The sequence below is a fragment of the Corythoichthys intestinalis genome, chromosome 7 (assembly GCF_030265065.1).
Source record: "Corythoichthys intestinalis isolate RoL2023-P3 chromosome 7, ASM3026506v1, whole genome shotgun sequence".
NCBI classification, from domain to species: Eukaryota; Metazoa; Chordata; class Actinopteri; order Syngnathiformes; family Syngnathidae; genus Corythoichthys; species Corythoichthys intestinalis.
The window spans coordinates 52015222-52038821 of NC_080401.1; the positions used below are offsets into that span (position 1 = coordinate 52015222).

General features: G+C 38.2%; 2 protein-coding genes across 4 annotated transcripts in view; one reads left to right on the plus strand and one right to left on the minus strand.

The window, feature by feature from the left end:
* The window catches only part of gabra5 (gamma-aminobutyric acid type A receptor subunit alpha5), a 67636-nt gene extending 44350 nt beyond the window's left edge, over positions 1-23286 (minus strand). The window contains exons 1-7 of one of the 2 annotated variants that reach the window (XM_057840248.1): positions 23112-23286; positions 15480-15660; positions 14227-14311; positions 14004-14128; positions 8206-8273; positions 7657-7877; positions 484-566 (exon numbers count right to left, since the gene is read on the minus strand). In XM_057840248.1, the coding sequence (XP_057696231.1) occupies positions 484-566; positions 7657-7877; positions 8206-8273; positions 14004-14128; positions 14227-14309 (580 nt within the window). In that variant the 5' untranslated portion in view covers positions 14310-14311; positions 15480-15660; positions 23112-23286. Of the gene's footprint in view, positions 1-483; positions 567-7656; positions 7878-8205; positions 8274-14003; positions 14129-14226; positions 14312-15479; positions 15761-23111 lie in introns of those variants that run through there. The other variant, XM_057840247.1, reaches the window with a different exon arrangement.
* Positions 1-23600, plus strand: part of gabrb3 (gamma-aminobutyric acid type A receptor subunit beta3) — a 91781-nt gene that overhangs the window by 32417 nt on the left and 35764 nt on the right. The window contains exons 2-3 of one of the 2 annotated variants that reach the window (XM_057840245.1): positions 17900-17947; positions 23445-23536. In XM_057840245.1, the coding sequence (XP_057696228.1) occupies positions 17900-17947; positions 23445-23536 (140 nt within the window). Of the gene's footprint in view, positions 1-17899; positions 17948-22515; positions 23332-23444; positions 23537-23600 lie in introns of those variants that run through there. The other variant, XM_057840246.1, reaches the window with a different exon arrangement.

Below are 23600 nucleotides of genomic sequence, written 5' to 3' on the forward strand. Positions count from 1 at the left end.
CTTTAAAAAAAAGTGTCATCAACAAAATTGTCATACTCATGAAAACATGCATCTTGAATCGAATTGTTGCAGAATATTATATCACTGTCCAGAGAATTGATGATTCATTACAATATAATGAAATATTTGCCACCCTCAATAAGTTCCAGCCCCTCTCTTACCACCCCATAATAATTTCTCTAGAGCCGCCTCTGGCGGCAGTGCACTTATACAACACAGAAATACAAACGATTAACTCGGAAGTCGTAGACGTCGGGTGTGCATGTTTACCTAATGAACTGACCTGTGAGTGTATGTTTATAAGCAGTGTGTATTTAAGACGACCATTCAATTAATCCAAGTCACTTTTGGCATGGACTCGGCACCCGCGTCTTCCTTCTCTAGTGCCAAATTCAGGGAAACCCCTCTTAATTAATCTTAGCGGCTTAAAGGCCAGCACAACTTCCTGTACGTCACAAAACGCAAGCCTCGTGTTCTACTTACAGCTTCCAAACTTAAGGGGACAAGCGTGCGCGTCCATGGGGAAGTCCTCCAGTTGCATTGGGCACTCCGCAGATATGGTCAATCTGGAACATGAGGAAGTTCATAGAATTACAAACATAGAAAATACTGTATGTGGGAGTAAAACTAAGGTTTACTCAGTGACACACTTGACAAATCATTGAACATAGAGTACTCATAAAGACTGTTACTCCCACCTTGTGGACACTATTGTAATATCATCATAGAAATATGATGTGACAACCCCAAATTCTTGATGTTAGATTCTGTTTTTTTTGTTCTGTTCAGCTGCTTGGACACTGAATGATAAATGTTGGTGTCTTTAAGGGCTGGGGGTGTTAGTGGGCAATTATTTGCGGACCCCTCAAGACGATCATCTGGTGTGTGTGTGTTTGTATGAGGGGTGCAAGTAGAAAAACATTTTGCGGGCCCTTCAGACAACTGGCCAAGCCGGTGGTGTGGTGGGTGCTGGCAGAGATATTTTAACTAGGGCTGTCAAAATTATCGCGTTAACGCGCGGTAATTAATTTTTTAAATTAATCACGTTAAAATATTTGACGCAATTAACGCACATGTCCCGCTCAGAAAGTATTCTGCCTTTTGGTAAGTTTTACAGAAAGGCATTTTGTGCTGTCCAACAGCGAACTCTTGTGGTCGCTTTGTGACATGGTTTATTATTTTCTTCTTTTCTTTCTTCATAATGGCTGCACGACGTCTCGGGCTGATAATGTTGTGCTTATATGATCCTTGGACAAGAGTTGTCCGTAAGTATGGTTGTTGTAAAGAATGTACATATTATGTTAGTAAGCGAAATGTTATATTTTTTGACGCTTTTTGTTTATGTTTAGTGAACCTGTATAGCGTGCTAAGCTAACGTTGTTGCTAATGCAATGCTTGTGTACTTTTATTTTGTAGTTTTACGACGGTCTAAAGAGGACAATGGTTTGAGGCCATTTTATTAATAAATCAGATGAAAAAGGAAGAAGTCTAATTATTAAGGCGTCGTTCACTGGCTGTATAGCTTTGGAAAAAGTAGACGCTTCGGAGTGAGGACAGCATAGACAGATTTAAATGACAGTAGAGTGAAATGCCCACTACAGTCCTTATGTACCGTATGTTGAATGTATATATCCATCTTGTGTCTTATCTTTCCATTCCAACAATTTATTTTACAGAATATATATACATAATTTACAGAAAAATATGGCCTATTTTATAGTTTGAATTGCGATTAATTGCGATTAATTACGATTAATTAATTTTTAAGCTGTAATTAACTCGATTAAAAATTTTAATCGTTTGACAGCCCTAATTTTAACACTTAAAACATCACCTTAACTTTTTGTTTGACCATCTCCTCACCCAACCACACCCACTTTACACCCGCAAACCGGGACCGTGTGTCGTCGCACTCCCAGGACTCTCTTAAATTCCGCCCCTGACTCTTACCAAGAGGGAAGATTAGATAGGAGTGTGATAAGGGATGGTAAAAGCAATGTTTGTAATGTGTAGTGGGGAACCCAGTATTGGCAAATCACTTCTTAGTAATAAAGAGTCGACATCCTACTTTTAGCTATGTGATGCTAATCCAGGCACCAAGTTTTATTTATTTTAGGGCTGTCTAGGGCTGTCAAACGATTAAAATTTTTAATCGAGTTAATTACAGCTTAAAAATTAATTAATCGTAATTAATCACAATTAATCGCAATTCAAACCATCTATAAAATATGCCATATTTTTCTGTAAATTATATATATATTCTGTAAAATAAATTGTTGGAATGGAAAGATAAAAGACAAGATGGATATTTACATTCAACATACGGTACATAAGGACTGTAGTGGGCATTTCACTCTACTGTCATTTAAATCTGTCTATGCTGTCCTCACTCCGAAGCGTCTACTTTTTCCAAAGCTAGACAGCTAGTGAACAACGCCTTAATAATCGGACTTCTTCCTTTTTCATCTGATTTATTAATAAAATGGCCTCAAACAATTGTCCTCTTTAGACCGTAGTAAAACTACAAAAAAAGTACACAAGCATTGCATTAGCAACAACGTTAGCTTAGCACGCTATACAGGTTCACTAAACATAAACAAAAAGCGTCTCATACAAAAAATATAACATTTTGCTTACTAACATAATATGTACATTCTTTACAACACAGGTGTCAAACTGATTCCAGAAAGGGCCTAGTGGGTGCAGGTTTGCTTTCCAACCAATAAAGAGGATACCTTTTCACCAATTAGATCTTTTACATGTGTAATCAGTTAAACTTTGTCAGGTGCTGCTTGTTTCAGCAGGAAGTTCATTGGTTAAACTCTCAGCGCGTTATCGGTTGGAACAAAATCCAGCACCCACTAGGCCCTTTCTGGAATCGGTTTGACACCTGTGCTTTACAACAACCATACTTACGGACAAATCTTGTCCAAGGATCATATAAGCACAACATTACAACGTAGGCGTCAGCCCGAGACGTCGTGCAGCTATACTGAACTGGCAAGAAAGCAATAAACCATGTTGCAAAGCGACCACAAGAGTTCGCTGTTAGACTGCACAAAAAACCTTGCTGTAAAACTTACCAAAAGACAGAATACTGTCTGAGCGGGACATGTGCGTTAATTGCGTCAAATATTTTAACGTGATTAATTTAAAAAATTAACTACCGCGCGTTAACGCGATAATTTTGACAGCCCTAATTTATTTATTTATTTACTTTATATTTAAAATAAAGTGAATAATATTTTGACAAAATTGAAAATTAATCTTTCTGTATTTAACAGTTTTTAACTACTTCACTGCCATTAAAGGTGACAGACGTCCAGTCTATTTTGACTAGAAGGTGCTGGGAAGATTGGCAGTTATCATTCAAAAATTTAGGTACTGAGCGCAAGAGTAGGCTAACTCAATTTTTGTCCTTTCTAACTCACCAGGTGCAGTGTTGTTTTCGTCAACGATGACGATAACGGAAATATTTCGTCAACAAACAGTTTTACCTAACGATGACGAGACAATAAGCTAAAAATGTGTCTTGGGAGACTAACATAAACAAACTAACAGACTAACTAAACATAAAAAGACGAGTGCCAGTTTTCGTCTGACGAGCAGTGTTGTTAATCTTCCTTTAAAAAAGTAATTAATTACAGTTACAAATTACTTCTCCCCAAACGTAATTGTGTAACTCAGTTCACCAAGTAACTAATTACTCTCACATTGCGATAAGTAATTGGTTTTACTTCTCATGTTTTATGTCAGGGAAGTTCATGTCTGAACTCTGAGACAAGTATAAACAAATAGCTAAAATAAGCGAAGGGAATCAGACCCAGCCAAGGATGGCCTGCTTCGAAGACTTTATAAACAATATACACTCACCGGCCACTTTACTAGGTAAACCATGCTAGTAACGGGTTGGACCCCCTTTTGCCTTCAGAACTGCCTCAATTCTTCATGGCATAGATTCAACAAGGTGCTGGAAGCATTCCTCAGAGAGTTTGGTCCATATTGACATGATGGCATCACACAGTTGTTGCAGATTTGTCGGCTGCACATCCATGATGCGAATTTCCCGTTCCAACACATCCCAAAAATGCTCTATTGGATTGAGATCTGCTGACTGTGGAGGCCATTTGAGTACAGTGAACTCATTGTCATGTTCAAGAAACCAGTCTGAGATGATTCCAGCTTTATGACATGGCACATTATCCTGCTGAAAGTAGCCATCAGAAGTTGGGTACATTGTGGTCATAAAGGGATGGACGTGGTCAGCAACAATACTCAGGTAGGCTGTGGTGTTCCAACGATGCTCAATTGGTACCAAGGGGCCCAAAGAGTGCCAAGAAAATATTCCCCACACCATTAGACCACCACCACCAGCCTGAATCGTTGATACAAGGCAGGATGGATCCATGCTTTCATGTTGTTGACGCCAAATTCTGACCCTACCATCCAAATGTCGCAGCAGAAATCGAGACTCATCAGACCAGGCAACGTTTTTGCAAATTGCAGCCTCAGTTTCCTGTACTTAGCTGAAAGGAATGGCACCCGGCGTGGTCTTCTGCTGCTGTAGCCCATCTGCCTCAAAGTTCGACGTACTGTGCGTTTAGAGATGCTCTTCTGCCTACCTTGGTTGTAACGGGTGGTTAATTGAGTCACTGTTGCCTTCCTATCAGCTCGAACCAGTCTGGCCATTCTCCTCTGACCTCTGGCATCAACAAGGCATTTCCGCCCACAGAACTGCCGCTCACTGGATATATTTTCTTTTTCGGACCATTCTCTGTAAACCCTAGAGATGGTTGTGCGTGAAAATCCCAGTAGATCAGCAGTTTCTGAAATACTCAGACCAGCCCTTCTGGCACCAACAACCATGCCACGTTCAAAGTCACTCAAATCACCTTTCTTCCCCATACTGATGCTTGGTTTGAACTGCTTGAGATTGTCTTAAACCATGTCTACATGCCTAAATGCACTGAGTTGGTGTTAAAAAAATGGTGTTATACTTATATAGCGCTTTTCCACCTTTCAAGGCGCTCAAAGCGCTTTACACTATCTCACCATCTACCTACTGGTGACGCAGCACCAGGAGCAACGTGGGGTTCAGTATGTTGCTCAAGGACACTTAGACGAGTTCATCAGGGCGGAGAATCGAACCCACAACCTCTGGTTTGGGGACAACTACTCTACCACTGAGCCACGCCACCCCAAGTTGCCGCCATGTGATTGGCTGATTAGAAATTTAGTGTTAACGAGCAGTTGGACAGGTGTACCTAATAAAGTGGCCGGTGAGTGTATATATCAAGGGTACAAATGATGTGTTCCAGCCAGGAGCTGTGACCACGCAGAAGTACAACGAAAATACACAAGTCAAAGGTCTATATGCTTGTTGAAAGGGCGCTGCTTACTATGAAACGAAACCTTCTATAAAAACGAAAGTGAACCTTATTACAGCCAAACTCTGGTGATTTTCCACAGAAAAACATTCTGAGTTATGACCTTGGAAACTAGCCCTGGCTGGTACAAGAGGGAGTCAAATCAGATGAGGCAGTCAAACAGATACTCATTGTAGAATGTTCAAATGTGTTCAAATGTGTTCATATGTGCAGCACAAGAACATTGACACCGTCTCACATGAAAGCATAAAAAATGCTTATAGTTTCACAGCAGTTGATGTTTGTGTTTTTATAAGCATGAATAAAATATTCTTTAACATTTTATACGTTATTAGATGATCCATTCTATAACGTCTTTCACATCAAATGTGTTTATATTAATTGAACTGATTTTTTTTCCCCCTTCAAAAAAAAAAACAAAACAAAAAAAAAAAAAACAAAAAAAAAAAAAACTATGTCACACTATGTGAAGTTCGTTGTGAATCAACCGTTAGTTGTTAAAATTGCTCCGATTATTGCATTCGGTCCCTTTTGTCTACTTTCAACATGTGAACGTTTTTAAACTGTTTCATCATTTAAAGATAGATTCAAGTCAAGATTTTGCCAATTAGGAGTATTTTAGATAAAAAGTTACAACAGTCTTCCTGAGAAGTCTACAGCTTTAAGATGGCGGCTGTTTACCAACGCCGCCGAGTCAGTCATTTCGCATCTTAGTTCTACTGTATATACATGTGATATCTACTGTAGCATCATGTGGGCGAAGTTTGTAGGCTGTCGGCGTCGGCTGCAGTCAGGTATTATTGGAGCCACCTACCATCGCGTTTGCAATTGTGTCACAACTCCCTTTCCTCCTCCCTGCTCCCACTCCGTTTTCTCCTCGTCTCTCAGACATTTCTCGCGTCATTCAACCAAAGTGTTAACGCATAGTAATGCATGCCTTAACATCCTCAGTAACAGTAACAGCGTTGCAAAGATGAGAAAAGTAATTGATTAGATTACTCACTACTGAAAAAAATAACGACGTTAGTAATGCCGTTATACTCCAACGCCGATATTAACAACACTGCTGAAGCGAAAAGACGAAAATGCGCTATAGTTTCCATTGCATGTTCACAATGTGTAACATTTTTATGTATAGTTAGCCTGTATCGTAGCGGTGTCTATTTGTGTCACTTATGTGATGTACCGTGCGCCCCCCGCCTAGCTCATCGGTGTCCTCCCCAGGCTTGCTTGTTTTGTAACACATACGGTAAGATTTGTTATCTTATCTTGGCAAGAGAGAATATGCAATGTTGCTTTATCCTTTAAAGGTCTGTGCTGAGTGATCATTACACACTAAATGTAACTCGTAGCGTTAGCATTACGCACATGGTAATGGCGAGCGTCCTCTTAAACTCTCGGACAACTTGGTGGGTATATTTAATTGAAAATAATGCACTGTTTTCCTGATGAGTGTGCATGATCACCAAGTTGGCATTATCCTTGTAGATGCTACACAATATGTGCTCATACAGTATGTCAATGTTTATTCAAAATTGTTGGAAACCTTTATTTATTTTTTTTTTTTTACTAAAACTTTTACTAAATGTCCACTAAAACTAGACGTAGAAAGAAATAGTTTGAAGTGACTGAAAAATGACAAAGAATAATAAGTACAGTATTATCGTCCAAAAGACTATGACGAAAATTAAAAGGGCCGCCAAAAACAACACTGATCAGTTGCTATTGGCAGCGAGTAACATCTAATCCATTTTGACGGGTGGGTTACCAGTGATTACCCATGTATTGTTCTGCTAATCGCAAGAGTAGGCTAACTCCTTTTTTGGTCATTTTTAATTCGTTGGTCGTATTGACGACAATGGAGACAATCCACAAACTGAGCTATTAAGAACAAGAGAGGCTTACTAAATTTTTGTAATTTTTGTAAACTCTTTGGCAGGCATTGACAGCAATAAATGTCCAATCCATTTTGACTGTGAGGGTTAGCAATGGTCATTCATAAATTGAGTTACTGAGAACAAGACTGTGCTAACTCATTTTTTTCCTCATTTTTAACTTATTATCCGCCATTGACATCCAATTTATTTTAAGGGGGAAGGCTGGCAAGTGATCATTCACAAATGTAGCTACTGAGAGTAAGAGTAACCTAACTCGATTTTAACTCCCAGTCAAAACAGATTGGACATTTATCGCCGTCAATGGCAGAGAAGACATGAGAATAGTTCAGATAGGAACACCACAGTAAAATATGATTTAAAGCTTCAGTTACCTCATAGTGTAGAGCAGCGTGCCGTCGTCCTGCAGCCTCAGCAGCTTGTTAGGTGTTGTCATGTTGTGCGCGATGGACTTCTTGCCGTTGAGGAAGAACGTGTCGGGTGTCCAGATGTTGCTAGCCAGTAAGTTGTTCAGCGGCAGCATCTTCATGGGGCCTTCGAAGCACAAGCGCTCGTCCTTCCAGCTCTGGCGGAAGAACACGTCGATGGTGTACTCCTGAAATTGAAATGGGAGGACGTGTCGATCATAAATGGAAGCATGGAATTATCTGCATCCAAATTGGAACACAAAATTGGTTTATTTCAGGTGATGCAGTTGTTTTCTGGCAAATAAAGGGGCTCATAGCAAATAAAATGGGGGAATTGGCCCAGATGAGCTCCAAATGGAAGCAGCTACCATGAGCGACGCCAAATAGTCAGTGCTTAGCCATCTACGTGGGTGGACATGCCATGCTCCGCCCACATTGATGGCATAGCACTGGCCAAAGTTTCATGATCATTTGGAACATTTGCCACGAAAAGAGGCCGTCATCATGAACTCATACCATTTCTGTATCCGAGACAGGACCGAAGCTGGTGACAAAAATGTTGGTTTTGATCTCCGTCACCTTTTCTGAAAGATTAGAGAGAACAGATGTTTTCAGACAGAATATATTTGTAATCGTGGTATGAGATTAGACATGTGCCGATTACCGGTTTCAAGGTATACTGTGGTATGAAAACTTCAAGGTTTCAAAACCAGAAACATTTTCCATCATACTGTCCCTAAGGTATTAGCTATTTTTTTATGTCCCAAAAATGCATGGAAAAATCCCTCGCTTGCAGCTGTAAGGCTGAACCCTCCCACACCGTATGTTGCTCAGATTCAGTTAGCTGTGCTACACGATGGCTGGAGAAGGTGAAACTTTTTCCCCTATCAAAGAAAACGAAATCGCTGGTATGAGACTGCTTCGGCAATAAAAAATTTACAGACGGCCGCGGCTTAGAGGAGGAGGGCCAACCAACATGTAAAACATATTTGGGAAGGGTGGCTGCCGAGGAGGCAATACCTCCAATATGAGTTCCCCTTTATACAAAAATTAAACATTAGTAGAAACCCATGAATGTATCCCAACAGCTACGAGAGTGACATCCAGCATGTTTAGTGTGTCTAGCAGTGGTAAAATGTGTGTTTTTTTTTTTCTCTCTGGCAACTGTCTGTGTTGAGAAAGAGCGTGTGTGTATGGTGTAAACATGATACGAGTCATACACATGTGCTTTTTATGGCAAATAATTCAATTTTTTTTTGTTCTGATGGTAATAATGTTGAGCTGAGGGTTTAGGCTCACCTAAAGGACTGCATTTATTTTAATTTCATTTAAAATATTTAAATTATTTTTTAAATTTATTTTAAGTCAACATTATACATATGTTCCAATTTGCAAATATGTTTTGAAAAATAAAAATCCTGTTCAATGGGATTTTTTTTTTTTTTTTTTTAAACCCAGATATCTCAAAGTAACACGTTTTAGAGCTGTAATTGCAATACCGTGAAACCGTGATATTTTGTTTTGAGGTTATCATACCGTCAGAATATTATACCGGCACATGTCTATATGAGATTAACATTTTGTAGAGGGCAAATGATTTGTTTTAGATTACGTGCTGGCATTTTACAAAAGTAGTGTCACACTCAGAGCAAAAACAAAACACAATAAGAAAAATATCTGTTTAAAAAAGTAGCGTCCCACGTGGCATTTGTAATGTCAAATCATACCCTGAAAAGTACCCTGTGCAACTCTTAGCCACTAGATGGCCTTATTCCTTCTTTTAATTTTGCCAAGCTATTAAACTGGCAATTTTTGTCAAATAATTTCAATTGAAAGGAAACGACATACAACATTTTGCCTTATGAGTACATTGGTCTTCTTTTCATGCTTTGTGTTTCGATTCATAATTTGACTTTAGCACATGCTTGAGATGCGGACTGGAGTTAAATTGAAAAAAGAAAAAAAGATAACAACAAAAAAAAGAGACAATAAAATGGACAACCAATTGACACACAATACAAAAGGAACGCAAATAACAAATTCAACCACTGGCAAAGAGCATGGACGAGATGTACTGTAACTGTGTGGCAAAAGGCCAACTAGGGCTGATGTCACTCACTAGGCCTCAACTCATTCACTGCCAGCAGTTTTCAGAACAGCCAATATAACCTCTATTGCCTGCCATTTTAGAGCATTCAGACAGATTTTTCAAGAGACACGGAAGAATTTTTTCTACTATTATATAGAGACCAAACCCCTCCCCTCAAAATTGAAAAGACTCTTCTCTATGGAGGAACAAAAGTTTAATTCTACAGTTATACTATTCACTAAGGCTAGGTTCAGACCGCAGGTCTTAGTGCACGAAACCGTTTTTTTTCGTGTTTTTCCGACTCCAGTGAGTAGGCCTGTGCAATAACAAATTTTAGTAGGCGATATATTGTTTCATAAATTATTGCTATATGCGATATTATTGCCTGTTTTTTTTTACCTACTGAACCAGGAATATAGTGACAATACATCCTTATAACTCACCTGTTGTAATGCAATAGACATTCTTAAATAAAACACAATGCATAATGAGTAATTTTAAAGCTAGTTAGGTGCAGAATATGAAATATGTGCGAAACCCTCTGTCATTTTTGTTGTCTACCAAATAGAGCCCATAACAAGTGTTAATTTGATCCAAAATGACTTTCATCTTGTTCTGCAAAGTGTGCATGCAACAAATTGGAAGCCAAATTATTATCATTTATTACATCATATTATCATTGCCAATCAGATTTTTTTTTTCAATGGGTGTCATTTTAAATGTATTCTTAGTGTAGAATCTGAAGTACAGTGGTGCAAATAAGTATTTAGTCAACCACTAATTGTGCAAGTTCTCCCACTTGAAAATATTAGAGAGGCCTGTAATTGTCAACATGGGTAAACCTCAACCATGAGAGACAGAATGTGGGGGAAAAAAACAACAACAAAAAACAGAAAATTACATTGTTTGATTTTTAAAGAATTTATTTGCAAATCACGGTGAAAAATAAGTATTTGGTCGATACCAAAAGTTCATCTCAATACTTTGTTATGTACCCTTTGTTGGCAATAACGGAGGCCAAACTTTTCTGTAACTCTTCACAAGCTTTTCACACACTGTTGCTGGTATTTTGGCCCATTCCTCCATGCAGATCTCCTCTAGAGCAGTGATGTTTTGGGGCTGTCGTTGGGCAACACGGACTTCGCAGATTTTCTATGGGGTTGAGACCTGGAGACTGGCGAGGACACTCCAGGACCTTGAAATATTTCTTACGAAGCCACTCCATTGTTGCCCTGACTGTGTGTTTGGGATCATTGCCACGCTGAAAGACCCAGCCAAGTCTCATCTTCAATGCCCTTGCTGATGGAAGGAGATTTTCACTCAAAATCTCTCGATACATGGCCCCATTCATTCTTTCCTTTACTCAGATCAGTCGTCTTGGTCCCTTTGCAGAAAAACAGCCCCACAGCATGATGTTTCCACCCCCTTGCTTCACAGTGGGTATGGTGCAATTCAGTATTCTTTTTCCTCCAAACAAGAGAACCTGTGTTTCTACCAAAAAGTTCTATTTTGGTTTCATCTGACCTGAGCATTTTCTCCCAGTCCTCTTCTGGATCATCCAAATGCTCTCTAGCTAACCGCAGACAGGCCTGGACGTGTACTTTCTTCAGCAGGGGGACACGTCTGGCAGTGCAGGATTTGAGTCCCTGCCGGCGCATTGTGTTACTGATAGTAGCCTTTGTTACTGTGGTCCCAGCTCTCTGTAGGTCATTCACTAGGTCCCCCCGTGTGTTTCTGGGATTTTTGCTCCCCGTTCTTGTTATCACTTTGACGCCACGGGGTGAGGAGAGAGTTGAAAGTCTGTGTTGCCCAACGACAGCCCCAAAATATCATCGCTCTAGAGGAGATCTGCATGGAGGAATGGGCCAATATACCAGCAACAGTGTGTGAAAAGCTTGTGAAGAGTTACAGAAAACGTTTGGCCTCACTTATTGCCAATAAAGGGTATATAACAAAGTATTGAGATGAACTTTTGGTATAGACCAAATATTTATTTTCCACCATGATTTGCAAATAAATTATTTAAAAATCAAACAATGTAATTTTCTGTTTTTTTTTTTTCCACATTCTGTCTCTCATGGTTGAGGTTTACCCATGTTGACAATTACAGGCCTCTCTAATATTTTCAAGTGGGAGAACTTGCACAATTAGTGGTTGACTAAATACTTATTTGCCCCACTGTATATGCGATTGCCTCCAGAAATCTAAACGTGACATGCTTTTATTTTGAAATGTTCAGCGGAAGTACATTTGCTAAGCCACTAACCGTAAGCTTTACACTCAGGAAAAAGAAACAAAATATGCACTTCTGTTTTGGTCAGGCATGTTGTATCAGTAATAGTTTTTTTTTTATATATATATCAGTCATAGTTTTATTTTTCTTTTGCTCGCATCGCTTGCAAATTCTTTAATCCAGCGAGTTTTCATGTTTGATGTGTCACCTTTTAACCGCAATTTTGCGTTTTGGAAAAGACTGTCAATGTTTTATAGCAAACTAAAGTGGTTAGTACATTGTCTTTTTTCCATTAGCCTCAATGTAGCAATGCTAACTTTTTACAATGTTGAATATAAATGTGTTTCCTTATTTTGTATGTCTGAACTTTAATTCCATTGCATGTTGATGGCCAATAAACATCTGTGAAAGCTACTGGAGTCTCATATTTAATCAACACTCATGTGCGCCGAGTGCACGCAGCACATGCACGCACATACTGTATGTATGCACGCCCACACGCCGCGATAAATCGCAACCTGGAAAATTACCGTCCTCATTTTTATTTACCGTGCGATAATTTGACTTATTGCATATTGCGACAGGCTTACCAGTGAGGCATTAAGTTGACGGTCTGACAAGTCACATAGAAGTGGACCATTTCAAATCCGATCTGGGTCACTTTCGTATGTGGTTTAACCCAAACACGGCTGTTCCTCCCAGAAATCACTCATGTGGACGAACTGGGCTGATCGCAACTTAAAAGCATAAGTCTAGATACCACTATAGTATTTTTTTAAATATCTATTTTCAATCTATTTGGTACATAAGCAGATTTTAAAGGGGGACCAGGGGGGGCCAGCCCCCCCCCCGGTGGCCGAAAAGTGTCATTGCATGTAATTGACTTTCCTATATACGTATATAAAAGTTGTAAAGCAATAAAACTGCAACAAAAATGAATGAAATGAACAAAAAAAAATATTTTTAAAATGGGTCAAAATTATTTTTCGAGCACCTTAGACGGTCATTTGCTTTGAATATAATTTTCGAAAAAAAAAAAAGAAAAGAAAAACAATATTCTATAAAAATGCTTTTTTTGTTTGATCTAAAATATTTTTTGTGATTGAAGTTACTTTTTGGGGGGATTGAATGATTTAGACACAAATGCATGGAAAATGAATGAATGAATGAATGAATGTCCTAATCATGATATGGCCCAAACACAAAAAGAATTGCTTCAATCAAAGACAACTTTTTCAATGAAAAATTAAGTGTTCAAATGCAAATTTTTCAATCTCAAATATTTTTTCGCATTCAAAAACTTTTTCTATGATTGAAATTTTTCTTTTGATTGACGTGATTTTCTTTTGAAAATATATATTTTTTTGAAGCAACTTATTTTTTGATTGAATAATAAAGACAAAAATATCTTAGCCAAAATGTGGCCCAAAAATAAATCAACATTACTTCAATTAAAAAAGTTCCTTCAATCAAAAAAAAAAAAAAAAAAAAAAAATCTAAGAAAAATAGCTTTCACATGCATTTTTTTTTTTTTTTTTTTTTTTAGTTTTTTGAGCTTCAAATTTATTTTTGCATTCAAACACATTTTTTTGATTGGAGCTACATTTTTTGGGGATGAAAATATATATTTTGATTGAAGCAACTTAATTTTTTTATTGAAGCAACTTTTCTTTTTTGATTGAATAATAAAGACACAAATCTACCTCCATATGGCTCCGCCCAGGGGATACAATTTTTGACTGGGTAACTACATTGGCACGACATCGGCGGGCGTACCATATTCAATGGATGACGATCTTGGCGAAAAGTATTGCCTAAGCAGCCTTATTTAGAATTCCCCTCAAGAATGATGGGGGAAAAAAAACGCTCATTGTCAACTTATTATGATAAATATTCTTGTAAGTTAATTTTATTGCTTACACTGCATTTCGGGGTCATCAACATGTTGTGCCCCCCTGCCCCAAAAGTCAAACTCCGCCTATGATTTGGTACCTCCCAGTCCAGGGCGGAGCCTGTTGTCGTAGCCATCGAGCAGTCCGTCCAGGATGCGAGTGAACACGGTAATGTTGTTAATTAATTCCGCCTCGGTGGGCGTCCCTGTCGCCTCTTGCTGGAGGCTGAACAAGAACCAGAAAGAGAAAAAAAATAATAATAATAACAGAAAATTAGTTTCTTCATCACATGGGATGACGATGATGATGTGGCATGCTCTCACCTCAGACGGCAGGTGAGGCTGGCGAGCAAGAAGCAGAGCCACGCGTGTCTCATTGCAAAGCTGCGGCGCATTCCATCGCCCATTCCTGCGGCCAAAACGCAGTTACGTGAAACAACTGGTACAAACTATTAAGTTATTGCGGGGGGAAAAAACAACTTGACTGCATGACTTTATAGATTGACTGCGACATGCACGAGAATTCCGACAATAAACTCGATTCAATAAGAATAATTTATGATTCAGTCAGATACAGTATTATTTAATTTTATCTCAACACTTTTTACTTATTTCTCAAAGATCAATTTACTTTGGTGTTTTTCTTCTATGCTTTTAAATGTAGTCATGCTTACTAATTCCTATATTTTTTATTGTAGTCCTTTAAAAATGTTTATTACTGTGCTTTTCAATGAGTTTGTTTATTTATTTGAAATTTATATTTAGGTATTTCTATTTATTAAATGTGTTTTTTATGTTATTCACACTGTTTTGGGTTACTATTTTTGTTAGCATGATAATCATAATAATTAATTACCATAATTAAATTAATCAGTTTTATATTTTTTATTTATTATTTATTATTTAATTTCAGTATTTTTATTTTACTTCAAATGTGTTTTTCCAATTTATATTCACATTTTGTTGCATTTTTTATGGTAATATTTATTTATGTATTTTTTGTTTAACTACTATGCCTACTTTTTTATTAATTGATTGAATTCATTAGTGTTTTTATTATTTTGCATTTACTAGTGAATATTTAATTTGGGCATTCGTATTCTATCTAAATGTAGTTATAGTCGTTTAATCTGTAACGTCATTTCCATTTATCATTTAATGTGTATAATATTATTAATTAACTATTAATATTATTAAACAATTGTTTTATCTTTACTACATTTATTGTTGCTATTTCTAATAATAATTCAGCTACATAAGAGGCTCAACACATTTTTTCTACACATGCAGTGCATGTATGTTTGATCACAACACATAGAAGAACAAAGAGAAAAAATTCTTAACATTTTTTATTTACAATACAGCACAACCCCCCCACCCTCTCTCAACTTTAAAGGAGTCAATTTTTACCCCCGCCCCTTTATTAAAAGAGAGGAGGCTTAATTAGCCTAAATATGAATGGGTTAAAAACATCACAGCCTAGTGGAAATGCTCCAGCTGCATCCCTGCACCACACATGCTCCTCTCCGCACACAGTAAAACACCAGCCGGCCCCCTCCCACCGGCGGTCCCCTTACCTTCAAGACGAAGACAACGACGACTACCTCTCGTCCTCCAGCGTTGCTCTTCAGCAGGCTCTCCAGGCGCAGCGCTCCGAATTTGCCGTGGACGAGGGGGAGGGAGAAAGTAGCCCCCGAAAAAGACGTGGCTTGAAGACAGAAAATAATTACAATAGCTTCGCCTTCGCCGCTGGCTTGCCTGTCGTTAGAAAAAAAATAAGGAGGGGGGGAAAGGTATAAAATAAGATAAGGAGGCGAATGAGAGAAAGAGAGGGTGGGAAGCAGCACTGTGTGGATGTGCGCAGTGGCGGAGGGGGTGAAGATGCAGGGAGGGAGGGTGCAAGGGGGGGCGAGAGAGAGACCGAGCGATTGGATAACGCGATTGGTTCATTTCTTATTGTTATCCCACTTCTTACACCTAATTTCGAGGGATAATTGACACTCATGTACCCTGTGTAGCACAATATTCCGACCCAATGGGGCTTCGCCAATATGGATTTTATGAGGCCAATAAGCAAATAATTGCCAGGGGAAAAAAGTCTGATAAGCTATAATTTGACGGATTACTTTTTTTATATTGCAAAGAATTAGTGAGTTGATATATGAAAAAAAAATAATGTTTTTTGCCAATTGTAGACGGGCTACGTTGACCAATTATTCGGTGAGTTGTTGCGTATCGAAGTCCAGGGTTGTGACTTGGTGCTTCGAGACTGTTTTGTTTTTTTCCAGACACAATTTATCATATTTCAATAAAAATAGTGTCTAGCTCTTTATTGCCCTTTCCAGTGAATGTTTGATGTTAAACTAAACAAGAAAAGAATTATTCAAAAAAGAAAACACCTAACTTTTTCTAGCGAATTGCTAACACGTAATGGGAAACACCATGACAGGGCTAGCGAATACCAGCTATGTAGCAGTGGAATAAGCTTTATTATTATTATCATTATTATTAGGGTTGTTCCGATCATGTTTTTTTACTCCCGATCCGATCCCGATCGTTTTAGTTTGAGTATCTGCCGATCCTGATATTTCCCGATCCGATTGCTTTTTTTTTGCTACCGATTCAATTCCAATCATTGCCGATAATTTTTCCCGATCATATACATTTTGGCAATGCATTAAGAAAAAAAAGAATAAAACTCGGACGAATATATACATTCGACACACAGTATATAAGTACTGTATTTGTTTATTATGGCAATAAATCCTCAAGATGGCATTTACATTATTAACATTCTTTCTTTGAGAGGGATCCACGGATAGAAAGACTTGTAATTCTTAAAGGATAAATGTGACTTTGTATATTGTGACTAAATATTGCCATCTAGTGTATTTTTTTAGCTTTCAGTAAATGATACTGTAGCCATTTAACTTCTGCCCAAATGCATGATGGGAAGTGCAACCATGACTGTGTGTCATGGTACCAATTGATATATCTTCTCTGCGTTGGAAAATAACATAGGGTGTTAAGAAAAAGATCATCTACTGCCTTTCTTCCCCACATTGCTTCCCACAATTATTCTAATCATTGGGAGAGGGATTGCAAGGCTTAAGTCATTTAAAAAAAGGCTCCAAAGGCTGCCAAAATTCACTCTACTCATATTACGCTGCCTTTTAGCTCTATATACTGTATGGGTAAAACGGCGCCATTATAGAATGGACGCGACAATGCGTGAGTGGGTCGTGCAGCGCATGCGTTAATTGCGTTAAATATTGTAACGTGATAAATGTAAAAAATATTAATTCTCGCCGTTAACGCGATAAATTTGATAACCCTACCTTAAGCTTAAACTAAAGACTCTGGAAGAGTGTAACACATTATGTCTGTAACGTTAAATACAATTAGAAAACAATTTAATAAAATATATATATATATATATTTAAAAAAGGCATGTCCGATATTTTTTTGCTGACTCCGATACTTTGAAAATGACGTGATCGGACCCGACATCTCTAATTATTATTATTATTTTTTTTTTCATTTCAAGCATTAGCATTCATTTCTACAAGTACCGTTCATCAGCTTTCAACGGGTTTAAATTACAAGTAACATAACAAAACAAAAATTCCTGAAAGGGAGTCGGACGAAGAAAACTATAACACTGAAGTATTAACTAGAGTTGTCCAATATTGCAATATAGGCACTTTTCCCTATAACTTCAATTGAAGTTGTTCTCATACTTTTCACATAATGTTTATTTGGAAAACCTTGAACTTGTTACATTTATCAATATTAACGCATCCAGTTGGCCACCACAATACAATTAGCCATAACATGTTAAGTCCCCGACCACAATTATCAGTATCTGTTTGATATTGGTTTGGTATTGGATTTTTGGAGTTGGACAGTATGGGGATATCGGTTAAAGGTTATTATTGGACAACTGTACTTTTAACTGTTTTGTAAGGCTTTAACTTTGTTTTTGTCTGATTTACAGGAATGCAGTGGATGGAAACAAGAAGCTGCAAGTGATCTACGATACTAAGTAAGAGTCATCTTCTAATTATTTGACGATGTATCGAAAGCAAAATTCTTGGCCGAAAAGTCGAAAAATACACGTGTATACAATTCATTTTTATTTTTTTCACTATTTTATTTCATTATTTTTCGATCATTGCCCATTGCTTTGGAATTAGTTCAACAACCACGGAGGCTCAAGAAATTTAGTTTGAAAGGTGCTGATTCTGAAACCCCACGGGAGGGTGCGAGCCCGGCGCCAGTGAGTGTTTTGTGGCAAACTCTGAACACATCCTATAGCAGAAGTGCAGGTATTGTCATAGCATTCTGTTCGGTGGATGGAGACACATACGTAACGGCCGATGAAACCTTGATAAATACTCTTTGTTGGAAGTTTGGGACAGTCAACAAATGGGTCTCACTCCTCGAATTGCTACGCTAAATGAGATGTACGTTTGTGCGGAACTTTAGCTCACAACAACAAAAAAACTGTTCTGTTCTCGCCAAAATTAGTAAAGCGCTTTACAAAATGTGACAACAACAAAAAAAAAAAAGGAAGCGGTCGTGCCATAAACATATTGTACTAAACCACAGCAAATGCACGTCTATGCATTTAAATACTATTTGTATTAGAGGTGTGCAAAATTTCCGATTCTGAGATTATTCGCGATTCGGCCGTGGAAGATTCGAGAACGATTCACAAACATCCAAATTCCGATTATTGAAATATGCCAAGTAAAGCGGAAGTACAACACACTCAGCGCGCCGCGTGGTCTTCGGGACGCAATGAGAGCGGAGCGAGAGTAGCTAAACATCATGCTTCTCATTACCCGGCCCCTCGGGTAATGCCAATGCTCAACTCACTGCTCTAACTCAACTCATGCCACGAGATAAAAAAACACAACACATCTACAAAAAGCTAGATGCGGGCGTTAGTAAACGGCCGCCATCTTAAAGCAGTACACTTCCCTGCAAGGCTGTTGTAGCGAACCTTCCAAGCAAACCTAATTAACTTTTTATCTAAAATACTCCTAAATCTGTAAAATATTGACTTGAATCTATCTTTAAAATTAGTTTTAAAACTTTCACATGTCGAAAGTAGACAAAAGGGAAATTATGGAATAACGGGAGCAATTTTAACAACTTTAACGGTTGATTGACAACATTAAATTAATTGAATGTAGTTTAAAGCTGCTGATACAGAATGGGGACTGGAGTTTTTTTATTTACTGTTATTTTTGTGTATTTGTTTACTGCTATATGTTAACTTGACACTGAAATAGTACTTTGGTTTAGCCTGAGAGGAGTTTTGAACAATTTTGGAACTAATGTACAAAACATTTAAAAAAAAAAAAAATTTTGAACAATTTTGGAACTAATGTACAAAACATTTAAAAAAAAAATAAATAAATAAAAAAGGAGGGGGGCGCATCAATAATCGTTTTATAATCGAATCGGAGCCTCTGAATCGTAGTCGTAATCGAATCGTTAGGTGCCCAAAGATTCCCAGCTCTAATTTGTATACTGTTCGCTTGATTAAACCCCAAACTACTCGCGCACGGGCTCAAATCCACTGTGCTCGATGTGACGCGAGACATCAATGAAAAGCAACTTCAGAACAAGCGTGTAGCAGCAATGAAGCTTATTTATTATATTTTCCTTCATTTAACATTTTTTATATTTCTTTGATACCTCAAAATACTTTCAAACCGCGGACATGCTGGCTGTGAGCCAGTAGTGTTAGCAAGATAGTGTCAGCTAGCGTGTTGCTTCTTACCGTTACATCACAAGAGGACTAAGGTTATTCACACTATCCGGTGGTAAACTTTCAGTCTTCAAAACCGATAATGCATTTTTAACCATTTTCGGCCGATAGTGTTTAGCACGGAACTTTCAGTCACTATCAAACATGCATGTTCAACTTGCAAAGAATGATCAGTATGATAAGCACTTGTCCTCTTTCCCCCAAACATGTCCACTTTTTTTGTCCTGTCTGGGATTTATAAAAAAAAATAAAATTGATGTTCTGTTTTCCTGTTTGTGTGTGTGCACAAGGTTAACTAAACAAGAAACAAACGCTACAGCTCGCAGCAATAATTAGAATTTGGAATCAACGAATGAACGTGGTTGTGGTTTCTTGTTGTCTACCTTGTATTCACGACAGGCAGCCTAAAAATTCCTATTCCTACGCGATCCGCTGCCAACGACTACGCAGTTGAACCCTGGCAAAGTTAAAAGGACATCTAGCGCCGTCAATGTCACTCAAACATGAATATTCAAAGCCAGTCCTCCCAGTTTAAATGAATTGGACACTTGTACTTTGTCAGTAGTGGGCAATGAGTTATGAAAAACACTCCTTTGTTTACAATAATGTTGCAAAATATTGTTTTGCTGTATTTATTTACAGAAATGTTGCACTGAAATATTCAAGAATAGTCTGTGAAGAAGTTTTTGAGACTGTGTGGAACAGTGCAAAAAAAAAAAAAAAAAAAAAAATTTTATTCCCCAACAAGAAACCAAGTTCTGGAGCCTTTACGATGGGACTTTGCTGTGGTAGATACAGATTTATCAGGTCACTTCCTGTTGATTTGGGGACATTTGGGGGACATGTGTTGTTGATATTAGGTCACTTCCGGTTGATTTGGGGACATTTCAGGGACACGTCCTGTTGATATCAGGTCACCTCCTGTTGATTTGGAGACATTTCGGGGACACGTCCCGTTGCATAGCTGTCAATCATCGACTTACTTGGGCACCAGTTGAATGTCAATGGGCTGTAATGTAGAGTTTTTGGTCAAAAATCACAACCATACAGGTTTTTCTGCCATTGAAAGTGAAAGGGAAATTTGGAAGTAGATGGCCGTCAATGGCATGGACTTGCATGGTTGTCAATGGCATCGACTTACTTGGGCGCCAGTTTAATGTCAATGGACAGTCATGGTAAATGGTCAAAACTCACAAGGATGTTTTCCTGCCATTGAAAATGAATGGGAAATTTGGAAGTACATGGCTGTCAATGGCATCCCATTAGAAATGAATGGGAAAGTTTTGGCAAATTTTATATACAATTTTTATGCCCCTTACCCTCCTGGAAATTTTTATGTGTAAATTATGCAGTTTGTTCAAAAATTGTAAAACACGATACATGTGGATGGATAAAAAAAAACGCATTTAATGGGCAAACTGAAAATTTTCAGGTGTCACTCAAATATTCCCAGCATTGTGTGAAAATTCCAGTCATTTTGACATTCGAACGGTGACGGTCGGTCAAACGGTTTGGGCTGTGCGGCGCACCGAAGAAATGCCATTCAGGAAAAAACATAATTTTACTATCTGGGCCTTTGCCTTGCAAAAAAATGTCAATTCAATTAATGTCAATGGACATAGATTCCATTGACGTATATGTAAGGCGCTGCCATTGACGACCATGTACTTCCAAATTTCCCATTCGTTTTCAAGGGCATTTACATTGCATTGTCCTGATATCACCAGGACATGTCCCCAAAATAATCCCAAATCAACAGGAAGTGACCTGATGTGACCAAAACATGGCCCTGAAATGTCCCCAAATCAACAGTAAGTGACCTGATATCGTCCCAGAAATGTCCCTAAATCAACCTGGGCGGGTCAAAGATCCATATCTTCCCACAGCAAAGCCCCATAGTAATTCCTCCAGAAATTGCAGTTTCTACTTAAAAAAACACTAGCTTGTTTTAGTTGTATCGTAGCTTGATTTCCGGACTCGTTGTATCGAAAATTGTTTTATCGCCATCATAAGCGGATTTAAAGGGGGGGAAGCCCCCCCCGGTGACCGAAAAGTGTAGTTGCATGTAATTGACTTTCCTATATACATATATAAAGCAATAAAACTGCAACAAAAATGAATGAAATGAACAAAAACATATTTTTATAATGGGTCAAAATTATTTTTCGAACAGATCATGTGACTAGCAACTTAGACGGTCATTTGCCTTGCAAATAATTAATTTAAAAAATTCGGGGAGGGCAATTTTTTTTTCAAATGATTTTTTTCTTTGATTGAAAATATTTTTTGGGGTTGAAGAAACTTTTTTGGGGATTAAAGGATTTATACACAAATTTCCTAACCATAATATGGCCGAAACACAAAAAAGGGTTGCTTCAATCAAAGAAAACTTTTTCAATGAAAAAATAAGTCTAAATGCAAATTTTTGACTCTCAAATATTTTTTCGCATTCAAAAACTTTTTCCTTGATTGAATTTTTTTATTTTCGATTGAAGTGATTTTTCTTTTTTAAAATATATATATTTTTTGAACCAACTTATTTTTTTGGGATAAATAATAGACAAAAATGTCCTAGCCAAAATGTGGCCCAGACACAAATCAACATTACTTCAATCAAAAAATTGCCTCGATCAAAATAAACTTGACTTCAATCAAAAAAAAAAAAAAAAAAAAAAAAAAAAAAAAATCAAAGAAAAATAGCTTTCACATGCATTTTTTTTTTTTTTTTTGGGAGTTTCAAATTTATTTTTGCATCCATACACATTTTTTTTTTTTTTTGATTGAAGCGACTTTTTGGGGGGGGTTGAAAAGATATATTTTGATTGAACCAACTTTTTTTTTTAATTGAAGCCATTTTTTTGATTGAATAACAAAGACACAAATCTACCTCCATATGGCTCCGCCCAGGGGATACAATTTGTGACTGGGGTAACTACATTGGCACGACACCGGCGGGCGTACCATATTCAATGGATGACGATCTTGGCGAAAAGTATTGCCTAGGACGCCTGATTTAGAATTCCCCTCAAGAATGATGGGAAACAAAAAACTGAATATTCTTGTAAATTAATTTTATTGCTGACACTGCGTTTCGGGGTCATCAACATGTTGTGCCCCCCCTGCCCCAAAAGTCAAATTCCGCCTATGATCGCATTTTGTGAGATCACCGTTATCGTGAGCCTTGTATCGCAAATCGTATCGGGAGGTACCCAGAGGTTCCCACCTTTTGTAAATGGAGCCCCCGCGCGCACAATTCTTCCACTCATTAGCGCTCCCCAACCACCCACTTTAATCAGGACTCGGTTTGAAGCGAGCAAGGGTGTTATTTGAGGTGACAAGCTGCCAAAAAGGAGGAAGAAGTACGGCGTGGGACGCCGTGGATTGATGGCGCGTTCAGGCATGTGTCGTCGTGTGGGTGAAGTCTCACCTGATTTAGTGGCGCTCGACGGGGAGGGAGAAGATGAACGACTGAGGGAGAGAAGGCTGGTGGGGGCAGGAACGACCGTACGCGGCGTGGCGAGGGGGCGAAGCGCCGACTTCCACCCCGTCACAAAGCTTATCTAAACCGGGAGGATGAGCGTGCTGCGGGCGGCGTGCTGGAGGCACTGCTGGCCGCTGGTTGTGCTCGGGATGTGCGCATGCGCCAGGTGAGCTGTTTGGCGCCAAGGATGTCTTCTACGAATTTTGTTTTCCTCCTCTGTCTCCTTCTTCAACTTTATTAAAATAAAATCACAACAAACGCCTTTTCTCCCTCTTTTAGTGTTAAAGAGCCTGGCAACATGTCATTCGTCAAAGACACAGTGGATAAACTTTTAAAAGGATATGATATTCGTCTCAGGCCAGACTTTGGAGGTAAGAATTCACATTAATTTTATATTTAGAGAAATATGAAATATATGAAAATACACATCTATCT